General features: G+C 41.5%; 1 protein-coding gene across 2 annotated transcripts in view; it reads left to right on the plus strand.

Moving 5' to 3' along the window:
• The window catches only part of LOC107123741 (A-kinase anchor protein 17B-like), a 15096-nt gene that overhangs the window by 295 nt on the left and 2978 nt on the right, over positions 1–11823 (plus strand). Inside the window, exons 2-7 of one of the 2 annotated variants that reach the window (XM_015427079.1) lie at positions 1851–1901; positions 2741–2892; positions 4007–4787; positions 6220–6350; positions 8733–8979; positions 10068–11622. In XM_015427079.1, the coding sequence (XP_015282565.1) occupies positions 4020–4787; positions 6220–6350; positions 8733–8979; positions 10068–11622 (2701 nt within the window). In that variant the 5' untranslated portion in view covers positions 1851–1901; positions 2741–2892; positions 4007–4019. Of the gene's footprint in view, positions 1–1850; positions 1902–2740; positions 2893–4006; positions 4788–6219; positions 6351–8732; positions 8980–10067; positions 11789–11823 lie in introns of those variants that run through there. The other variant, XM_015427078.1, reaches the window with a different exon arrangement.

Raw genomic sequence — 11823 nt, forward strand, 5'->3', positions numbered from 1 at the left:
AAGTATGTCGGGTGCGTGAGGGAGGCTCTGTGTGGAAGCAGCGGCTGCTTTGTGGGGTGAGGCGGAAGGGGCATGCAGAAAAGGCATGACTGGGAGGTGGTCAGAGCTATGTGGATTGAGCTGAGGGAACCAGAGGCCTGTATGTGTGGTGGTGGTAGTGATGGGGCTGTTTGTGTGGGATAACAATGCTCTTTCTCGCTGGGGGGGGGGGAGGGAGAGAAGGGGAAAGCACGGAGTGTGACGTTGCTGTGGGGTGTGAGAAAGGCTGTGTGCGAAGTGTCCCTCTGTGGGGGTTGGAGGAGTTGTGTGTGGGTCAGAGGTGCCTGTATGGCATCTTGGAGGCAGGGAGGAAAATACACCAGGAGTCCAGTGGTACCTTCAAGACTCACAGAATTTAACTTCAGGGAGTCAGATTCAAGGGGCTTGTTGAAGAGTCAGTAACGTGTACAGTAATGTAGAGGGCTCTAGGGGCTGGGAAGCAGAGTGCTATGGAAAGGCTGAGTTGGTCAGAGGCCTCTGCGTGGGGCCAGGTAACTCTTGAGTCGGATGGAAGAGCAGATAAGGTGTAGGAAGCATCTGGGGCTTTCTGTGGGGCAGGATCGGTGATCTAGTTCTATTCAGTTCTGCTATAGCTAGTTACAAGGTTTCAGATAGCAGGGCTGGGAATACACTATTTTTGCCTGAGCCCATGAAAACCCATGACAAGCTAGAGCATGGGGTACTGAGCTGGATGGCCCAACAGTCAGATTCAATATGGCAGCTTCATGGGGATTGTGGGAAGCTGCCAGAAGCCTGCCTGTGTTGGTGAAGGCATGAGGGCGCTTGGGGAAGGGAGAGGGGAGAAAAAAGAGACCTTACGGAGACTATTACATGGCAGGGATGGGAGTTGTGTGGTGATGAGTGGAGGGCAGTACAGTCTCATCACAGAGGGGGCATGCTTATGGTATGGTCTTAGGCATATAGGTGGATAAAGAGGAGGGGTGACTGTTTATGGGTTGAACAGGAGAAAGAGGAATTGATACTAGGAAGAAATGTGGGGCTTAGACAGAAGGAATTATCATGTGGTTTTACTGTCTGAGCATTGATTTAAATTCTAGGCAAGCCAGTAGGGTGCAATGGACACAAAATGTTGGGCTTTGCAGGGAAACTTAGTCAGATCTCTGTGTATCCATGAAGTGACCTTGGGTCCTCAGCTTCTGGCACAGTGTTGACCACTGCTGCTGCTCCTTAAAATCCCAAGTATATCTACGGTACTTATGTCAGTATAACCTAATTCTTTGATATTGTGACGGTAAAGTAATAAAAATTCTGTATGTCCAAAGCTTGTTGGGAAAACAGCAAAATATGGATATAATGTAGTGATATCTTGAGAAGGGCCTGAATATGGGATGGTGGAAAACACAAGCAGTAGGATCTTTTATCAGTGCATCTTTCCAAGATTAAGAAAAAAGTGATGTAAAAACAGTATACCAATTATATGTGTACACAAAATTAAAATTGCCCTGCACTTGCTTAACCTCAGCTGTTAAAAGACAACTGAAACAAGGAGGTGTTGGCAGCATTTCTGAAGGGTGTGTAGGCCTGGACTTTCACAAACGTCTTGAGTAAAGGGGATTGAAATGGGTGGCAAAATGGCTGTATGTATTTGTCAAGAAAAGGTTGAATGTTAGTTACACCCTTCAGTGGTAACATCATGATGCAGTTTCCCTATCAACTTTTGGCAAGAACGGCTGCATCAGTTGCATCATGCTAAGCCAAAAGTGAGTGGGGCAGTTATGTCATATTACCCTGTGAATGGGATTGCACCTGTCTTGGTCAATTACATTTTTTTATTTCACCCTTCTCCCCAGGAACTCAGGGTTCTTCTCTCCCTCATTTTCTCCTTACAACATTCCTGCGAGGTAGGTTAGATGGAAAGGGAGTGACTGGGTCAAGGTCATTCATTGAGCTTCATGACTGTAAAGGTAACTGAACCCATGTCTCTTAGATCCTGGTGACCTTGTCTAATATGCCAACCACTACATCACAGCTAAAGTACTGTGGTAAGCCTGATCTGTAGCTTTTACCAGCCGCCATTGTTCCCTGCCCCCTTGTGGTCCCTTTCCACTCTGTAAAGAGCAGCTTGTGCCACTTTTAGGCTTCCTCAAAACTTTACTTTTAGTCCAAATGCTGAGGCTTATCAAGCTAAATTTGCCTATGAGGATGCAATGATGAGCTCTGCTTAGTGCTATAGCTGAATGTTCTTCATTGCTAGATACTTGGCAGCTTACTCAGAATTTAAGATCTTCTGTAGATGTGCTCAAATGTGGTTCTTTTCTGTAGGCTTTTAGTTTTTTAAGATGCAATGCTCTTTTTTGAACTAGAGAGTATTCCTTGTGTTTGGTTGTTTATCAAGACAGAAGCTAACAAAATAAAAGTAATTCTCCATCAGCCGCACTTCTTGTGGATGCACATTTGGGATCAAGCTGTTTTGTAAGAAATGGAAGGAAACAGGTGACAGCTTTGCCTGCGGCTTCATTTTATTATTTACTTCAGTCTCCCTTGAGTTCTGCAATTTGGGCCACAAGGTCTCAGAAGGGAGCTTTCTAGAACTTGCCATCCATCTTCCTCTGTTAGTACAAAGAAAAGGCAAAGCAGAGGAGCATTTTGTTACCTTTTTCCTTGTGCACAAAAAATACTGTGGGGAAACATGTTTTGAGGAGAAATTGAAATATACAAATTGGAATATCATAAATTCCAGTACAGAGCTTGAAGATGAAATTGGAAGACCAGGGAGGAGGGAAGCATACTAAAGCATGGAGGAACAGAATTCATGACTGATTCTGAAGAGCCAGAAAATGTCAAGACCCTTAACCCACTTTGATTGTCTTTGAAAGTGTGCTGTATTCCAAGGTGTGTAAATGTATAATTACTGTATGTACTTTGAGGAATGGTTGTGGTAAATTACAGGTTTATGTTAAGCATAGACATATTTTTCTGCACTTCATCTGTGAAATGAATTGAGCAAGAAATACAAGTGAGTGGCTTGTAACTTTACTTAGTTGTGGCTGAATTATATAACCACTTCTATGCCATGTTAATGAACAATAAGCTTTTAGATTTCTGTTATTGGGAAGACATTGTGGTTATGCAGTTCTGTTTATCCTAAGGAACCATGCTTTTCAAAAGTAAAGATGTTTGATTTGTGCTTTTAATTTTTTCTGAAATATTTGAAATCGCTATCTTGATATATCCAGTCGCAGAAGGCTCAACTTTTGGCATGGATTTTTATGCAGGCTGTTTTTAGGGTATCCTAAAGGAATGTTCAGATACATTAATTAAATTGCTCTCATAGCTACTGGAGTTTAAGTATGTATTATTTTATTCTGCTATTGTTCAGAGGCTTTTAAAGCAGTTGTCGGGTGGTGCTCCACAGCATGCATAGTGATTTATCTGCCCGTGTTGTATTTTTCACTGAAAATGCATTTTTGCTTATATTATTTCTAGACACTGCTTGCTGTGAGTTTGGATTTAATTTCAGGCCCTCTTTGGTTATTTAGTGAGAGATTCTTTGGGTGTTAAGATAGCGTATAAGAATTTTTTTTCCAGACCTCATTTTAGGTGACAGTCATTTTAAAGATAGATGTACTGTTTAGAACCTTATTTTAAGGCAATTTTAAATGGTTCAAATCTTATGTGCTTTTACATGGCAGTAAATCCCATTGAAATAGGAGAAAATCATATCCAAGTAAACATGGGCTCTGGCTGGAGAAGTGAAAACAGTGCCTCTGGTCTTAATTTGGAAAGACCTGTACCTCACCTGTTAGAAGTCTTGAGAAATTCTGGAATGGACTTTTCTCCAGCCTGAAAGATAGATGGCATAAATGGCAGCTGTGCTTATTGTCACCTTAGAACTGAACACCATGTTTGTTGGGGGCAAGCAGCTATTCCTTGTAACCATGTAGGATATAAGGAACTTGCTTTATTTGCTCTTTAGCATAACTACCTTTTAATTGTTTTTCTAAAGGGCATTGGACGCCATGACTGTCACTCTAGTATGTGATCCTTCGGAAGCTATGGAGCTCTGTGCCTCTCAGCAACTCTATCTTAAGCCAATAGCAAAATTAACAATCAGTGTGGTGCTTCCAGAACACACCGGATCTACCCGGGCATTCTCTAAATGGGAAGTGATGGACAAGCTGAAGAATATGATTTGTCCAGACCAGTTCACCAGTGTTAAGGTTTCAAAAAGAACAAAAGGTTTCATTCGGTTTGAGGGAGAGGCAGAAACCAAGCATTTGGTATGTAGCCTTAAGGAAAAGCTCCATGGCAAGATGATAAAACTGAATGGTTTTAAAGATGACTTGCAAGTGGTTGCTACAGAGGCATCTCCTGATTTACCAACTCCTCAGGAGTCGGAAGCCATTCTGACTGATAGAGAAATGATGGAGGAAGATCTTGCTGAGCAAAGCAGTGATGTGCTCAATTGCATCCATTTGGAAGGATTGCCGTGCAAATGGTTTGCCCTAAGAGGCTCAGGTAGTGAAACACCAAGCGAAGATATCTTGAGAGCAGTGTTTGAAAGTTTTGGAAAGATCAAGAACGTAGATATTCCCATGCTTGATCCTTATAGGCAAGAAATGGTGGGAGGAAACATGAATAATTTCATTTTTCGTGGCCTGCGAACATTTGAAGCTTATGTCCAGTACCAGGAGTCCACAGCTTTTGCAAAAGCTATGGAGACACTTAAGGGAATGAAGCTGATGTTTAAAGGGGATGATGGAAAAGCTCTGGCATGTAATATTAAGGTAAGAAGCATCATGCAGGTTCCAGTATGGTAGTCATGCTGGCCTGTTGCAACAAAACAATATTGTCTCTTACCACCTTAAAGGGTAACAGATTTATTGTAGCATAAGGTTTCATGGATTAGAGTACATGTTATCAGATGCAAGTGGGTGCTGAAGTGGTTCTTATTCCATGAAACCTCGTACCTCAGTCTGGCATGAAAATCTTTGTTGCTTTCACACTCTTATTAGGATTTACTCAGTTTGGTCTTCCTTGCATGGAGTGTCTGCTCCTGCATATTGAAAGTTTGATTGGTTATCAGAAATTATTCTTGCATTATGCCATTTCTTAAAATATACCTTTACTTAGCACATCCAATTGGTATGCTTTCTGATATTAATTATCTGATATTTAATTATCTGATATTTAATTATGTGAATAATTTGCCTTTGTGTTTTTTTCTGTAAAATTATTTATTTTTATGCTGTGATATTATACATGGTGCTCTACAGTTACATAGAGCAACATAGACAGGTCCCCTGCCCCAGGGAATTTATAATCTAAGATAGCTGGGAAATTACATTATAAATGTTTATAAAATAAAGGGTTTTTAAAGAGTTTGTAAAGTGCAGACTCCACAAAGGTGCTTAAGGCAGTGACGTTATTCATATGAATGCTACTTGAATAACTTGGATTTTATTTTTTCAATGTATGTTTAGTTTCCTGAACAGTCTTAATAAGGGGGTTTCAGTCATATCAAATGACTAACCTGGAAAACTAATTTTGATGGTTTTTGCCTTTCTGAATTGTAATAGTACATAAAAGTTAACTAAATATAGTTCTGGATGTATAAGAGACATTCAGCTAAATATAGTTCCGGATGTATAAGAGACATCCAAGCTAATGGAGACAAACACCCTAAAGAGCCACATTTAGAATGAAAGGGTAAATAACAATTTTTAAGACATTGGCCATCTGTATTCTTTTCAACAAGTCTTGCAGTGAAACCTTTCAATTGCCTTTTAAAATTGTTCCTTCCTCCTCCCAGTAAAAAGTGATTTGCAGTTTGGTATATGGATCAGCTGAAGGTGACATGGGTGGAGATTCTTGGGTTGGAGCATGCCGCCATTTGGATCCATGCATATATCATTGCTGTTTCATAGTCACTGGCATTTGTTTCTCAGTGGGACAAATAAAATTGACTTTATTGAAAGCAGCTGGATTTTAGTGTTTCAATAGAATTGTGTGGAAGAAGAGAATGAATCTGCCGGCAGTCAGGCCTACTGTCTACACTGGGCTTCTTGGAAAGGTCTGTACTGGATATACCTGAGCCAGAATGGTTTGAAGGACAGAAGGACTTCTGTTTACAAGTTTGAGGCTGGATCTGTAGACTCTGTGAACTTTATCTGAGGGAGTGACCAATACTACATTTTTGTTCTCTTTATTTTTAAACAGGTATCGGCTGATACTACCAATCATTTCAGTGAGAGTGCTATAAACCAGAGGAACCTGGAACGATTAACCCTGCAAGGGCTAGAGCGAGAGAGGAAGAGGGAGGAAAACAGAGGGAAAAGAGGTACTGAAAGGTGAGGAACTTGACTTCTTAAAAGTTTACTGAAAGAAGAAAAAATTGCCCAAGGATGCATGAGCTCCATGTAGAAAAATGAAAAAAAATAAAATTATTTTCAAATGCTGTACCAAGGCAAGATGAATTGAATAAATTTGCATAATTTCACTGTTTTTGCCACTTTGCATTCCATCTGCAAGTCATTGGGGGTGGCTGTAAACTCTGCAGGGCATTTCAGCCTTGCCTCCAACTACTTGAACTCTCGTTTAGCCAGCTTGCTGGCTTCTGAGATTCTTGCAAATTTACCTACAGGGAGCATACTTTTGCAGCCGTAAGGAAATCTACTACTGCTGTTTTAAAAATGGAAGCTGTCAAGAATTTGATTCCTGCGCCCAGAATCAAATTTTGTTTGGTTTGGCTGTATGGTTGCCTTTTGGCTGCTTCTTACTTATCTAGCCAGTCAAAACATTTTTTGTGAGATAGCCTGTACTCTAAAAAGACAGCATGGCTTCAAATTCTGCCTTAATTCCATCCTGACTCTGACCTAAACAATAATATAATGAGGTCTTTGTTAACATTTTAACTGTTGTCTGTGTAATTTACTGAATAATACAACAGTGCTAAAATTTGTCAATGGCCTTTGCTTAATCATTAACCAACAAGAGGTTGCCTGTGGTGAAAGGGCAGTATATATTTTATCCCTAAGCTCTAACTGAGAAGGCAATCAGTTGTAAATACGGAAATAAGCTGAGGTTGAATGGCAAGGGTGTAGTGGCTTAGGATCTCTTGTTCACAATTCACTTTGTTTTTCACTGCTGCAATTCGCTGAGGCAGTATTACATCTGCCTTAAAGCAAAATTAATTTCTGAGAAAGTATATGTTGTAGTTTGGGTTCCAGTGTTGGTTTCTGAGTCCAAATGTAAATGCGTGTCCCTAATTGTTTTTTCAACCTTCTTTAGTTCCCAAGAGAGCTTCTTCAGTGCCAGAGTACACCTGAGCACCAAGTACACCTGAGCCAGTGTTCTAGTTCTGTAGGGAGGTCTGGGCTCCACCTACTCTGTTATATTTGGAACAAACATTATTATGCTAAAGACAGACATTGTAACTCTGGATTTTTTAAAAAAAGTCTTCCAACCTATTTGGGCCTGCGGGATTTTCTTTCCCCACCCTTTTAGAAATCATAAAATGCAGAACCCTGTAGCCCTGGGATTTCCAAGCACCTACTTAAAGTGGTGTTGCATACTCTAATTACCTCCTAGAAAATAAATAGGAACACAGTTTATATTCTTCAGGATTGTTCTGTTTCCATAGAAACCTTACTATGGGCAAAACCCCTGTTGCAGTGTTTCTAGACTTTTTACAGCTGAGGCGTGCTCCTTCCCAATTAATACTCATATACTCCAGAAGATTTAACTTTTAGAGTGTGTGCGAGTAGTAATTGCCTAATTTTAGATGATGCCACTTGGTGAAGTTTCTGCACTAATCGCTGATTGGAAGGCAACTATCTCAGAGCAGTGGCTTGTGCACAAATGCATCTGACAGCCTGCTTTGTGGGCTCAGTGTCAGAATGATTACATTGTCCCCAATGCAGAGAATTACCTGCTCCTAGCAGAGGCTGCCAGAACACTAAATCATACAGAGATAAAGCAGGGATGCCTTCTCTGGGTGGGTACTTCGAATTAATTACAGCCCACTAGCAGTTCTCTCACAGCATACTAGTATACCTCAGCTCCTTGGTTTCTGTATTACCAGCCTATTTAATAGGAAATTATCACATTTATTCCTTGATCTTCTTCAGAGCCGAGAGCTGCTTAAATATGGTTACCAGAAGATTCCCCTTCCAGGCAGTTTATGGGGCCAAACCTGCCTAGAACTGTAGACCATTCTCTGAGTCAAAACTAAAATGTGGAGATCTGAGTGTCAGATGGTGGTTTGGACACCAGCATAACTGTGAAACCAAAGTGAAACAAACTGAGTCAGTAGCTCGTCTGGGAAAAGAAGAGTCAAATTCTGTACTCACTGCAGTCTACTGACAGATGTGTTCAAGTCCTATTAATGGTACTGAGACTTAACATACATGTAATTATGAGTTAGTTGGTGCTGCAGTGCATGACTTTAGATCTAATATTATGGAAGTTTTTGGAATATGAGACATTTCAAGTGAGAAACTCAGGATATCATAAAATATTTTCCATTGCCCTGGAGATATGTGATACATTTTGACTTAAAACAGACATTTCTAAGAACTGCTAGCCTATTGCTTGTAACCGCAAATAGATTCTGAGAGTGAAAGTACTTTATATTGGTACCTTTAAAGAGAATCATCCCTCCTGCCCTCCAAGGGTTAAAAATATCTGAAATGATTTTTCATCTAAATTGTCCCATATTAATAATTGCCTAGAAAAAGACGTGATGATGGTGGTGATGAAAAAAAGGTTGGAGAAGGAAAGAGGAAGTCTAAGATCAAGAGACGAGAGAAAAGACAGATAGATCGGGATGAAAAACGCCCAAGAAAGCAACAGAAGGTAACAGCTGAAGAAGAGCTGTGGCCAGAGAATATGCCTGAATGGGAAGAGAGGAAATACCTCCTAGCTCAGAGAAGAGTGGAGTCAATCAGGCTGCTTACAGTGCTGTTAAACCAAATAAAAGTAAGAATATTTTTAAAAATATTCTAAATTCTAAACGTCTTTGTCATGGACAATTATATAGGCACATATAAGAAGAGACTTTATCCATGTCCAAGGCACCTCATTTTGATGGGCCGGTCTGTGCCTGCTGTGAGTTTGGGGTGGGATCACATGTTCAGGAGGTAAATAGAGTGTTGCTAGTGAGCCCTTGGCAAGATCAAGGGCTTTTGATTAATCTCTCTCTCTCTCATATCCTGTAATAAGTGATCATAGAAACTCTGGTAGAATTTTTTCTTTTGATTGTTGGAGTTCCCATTACCATAGGGGACTCAGTAACCCACATTAGGATTCATGATGTCAGGATAATAATCCGTAGTCATTGAAACATGATGTTGGAATGTGTAATTTTTATGTGCGATAGAAGCTGCAGAACCACAGCTCTTGAGAGGCAGGCCCAGTTACTCGATGGGATTTCATTAGCTTTTTAAATACTGTTCCTTTAAAGTGAACTGGCAGTAAAAATGCATTTCCTTACAGAGAAACTGGGCTACCTGATGAGAAAGCAGCTCCCAAAGGTTGATCTGTCATTCAGGAAGGTTCCGTTTCTTGCCTCAGAGTATGTGTACTGGGACCAGGAGACATTGACCCATGGGGTACAACCCACTGGGAAGCTTTCCTAAACAAGGCTGTTTTGGGAGAGACAGGAAGGAAAGGAGGGACCAGGAGTTGTGCATGAGCACTGCTGTACTTTTACACAGCTCCTGTTCGGCCATGTTTTCTTCCAAATGGATACTGCTCAGTTAATTGGGCAGAGGTGTCATTAGGATTTTCTGCCTCTAGCACCAGAAGATCTTGGGGTTAACCCCAAATTCCATGGAACTTAAGAACATAAGAAGAGCCATGCTGGATCAAACAAAAGGCCCATTCTGTGTGAGCAGCATTGTATTCACGCAGTGGCCAACCAGCTACCTCTAGGAAGCCCACAAGCAGGAAAACTGCATCAGCATTATAAACGTTGCTTATAGTTAGGCTTCTCTCAGTTGTTTACTTTCTGCTGGTGTTGCTTGTTCAGTTTGTTGTAATTCTGTGTCTCTAATTTTATTTTGAAGGATTTTGTGCTATCATCCAGGCAAATAAGGGAGCCTCTGTTGGAGAGTGAAAATGAAAGGGAGGATTGCTTTCCTTCACCTGAGATACAAAATGTGCTAAAAGAGAAGTCCAGCTCTGGTAGTCTTGGGTGCAAAGAAGTAAAGGATGAGAGAGAGCCCCCTCATCAGTTAGCCCGATTAGATAATGCCTATATTGAGGAGGAGGAGGAGGAACAATATGTTCCAGTTGGCTTGCCTGGATCACCTTGTCACCTTGTGAGGACTGTTCTGAATGAGCCAGCTGCAAGACCAGTTAGTAGACGCTTAACGGAAAAGGCTACAGACTGCTATCAGGACTGTGGCTTGTTGCAAGTTACAGTCACTCAAGACTGCAAAGTCAAAAAATCTCCTGCCCGGGAGGACTGTCAAAGCCTGGACTTGGGGTGCTCCTCCAGAGTCTCTAGTGCAGGAAACTGCAAGAAGCAAAAGGTTTATGAAACAGAGGAATTCATACACTATTTACTAAACTACTACCAAACCCCAAGATATGCACGAATTTGTCCGGTGACACACAACACAGGGACTGAGTCCTGGTGGCAGAGGGTGGTGTCCCATAATGGGAATGACTTCCAGGTCAGCCTGAAAAACAAAGATGGGCAGTGTCTTACAGAAGTGAGTTTTGTACCAGACCTCCGTGAGAGAGACTTTCGAGACACTGATAGTTACGTGTGGGAAATAGCAGATGAGGAACCTGAGCCGAGAGAGGTTGTGCCCAAAAGTCAGGCCCGTTCTAGAGAGTTCACCAATCAATGTCTGGTGTGGTGCAGGGATTCACTGGGTGAAGTCAGTCATAGACTACCATGTGATGAACTGAATAGTCCTTTTCTAGTAAGCACCAGTACTAATTGTGATAACAGATCCGAAGAAGAGAATACGGGAATGAAAGTTTTACCACCTATGAAGCCATTTGGCCATATTTATAAATTGAAGGATTTACTGGAAGAGATCAGTAGTGATTCTGAATATTTTAGTGAGGCTTTTGATGAGTCACAAAGCAAAATGGAGAGAAGGAATGGGGGCTGCAGAAGTGGCTGCAAGGCCTGGCCTCTCAGCCAGGAAAGAGCAAGAGAATTGCTGATTTGTGTCCAAAATGGTGATTGCAGCAAACGCAGTTTTTGTACAAACTCCGAGTGCTTTGACTTGACAAAGCATCCCAAGCAAAGGCTTAAGACAACATTCAAGAGATCCAGCAGTAAATTAAGACATGAAGGGCAAAAAGTCAAGTGCTCATCCAGTGAAGAGGAGCAAGCCAGCAGGAAGAAGAGAAAGAAGAAAAGATCCTCTGATAACTGTTTGCGTGACAATGAGCCCCGATTCCTTGAAGCAAACCATTGTGGAGAGCTGGAGTCCCTCAGCAAGATACAGAGAAAATGTAGCAAGGTTTTACACCACAGTATGAAATGTAAAACACTCCACGCCATGGCAGAAGAGGTAAAAGCAAGAGATGTCGTTCATTTGAGTGACTCTCAGCTTCGAGAACCCCGCCAACAGGCAGGTAAGGGGAAAGCAGGCATCAGTGTGATGGGTGAGAGATGGCATGAAATCGAGGGGCAGCTGAGAGCTTGCAAAGTCAGAGTGAAAAGGTAATTGTTAGGTGAGTTCAGGGAGGTGGTAGAAGTAGTGGAATGTACAAGTAGATGATGACACGAGACACTGGGCATATAAGGGTGGAACAGCTTTCAGTTCTGCAAGCTCCTTTTGGATGAGCAGCAGCTGT

The sequence above is a fragment of the Gekko japonicus genome, unplaced genomic scaffold, assembly GCF_001447785.1.
Source record: "Gekko japonicus isolate JY-2015 unplaced genomic scaffold, Gekko_japonicus_V1.1 scaffold425, whole genome shotgun sequence".
In the NCBI taxonomy this organism is placed as follows: Eukaryota; Metazoa; Chordata; class Lepidosauria; order Squamata; family Gekkonidae; genus Gekko; species Gekko japonicus.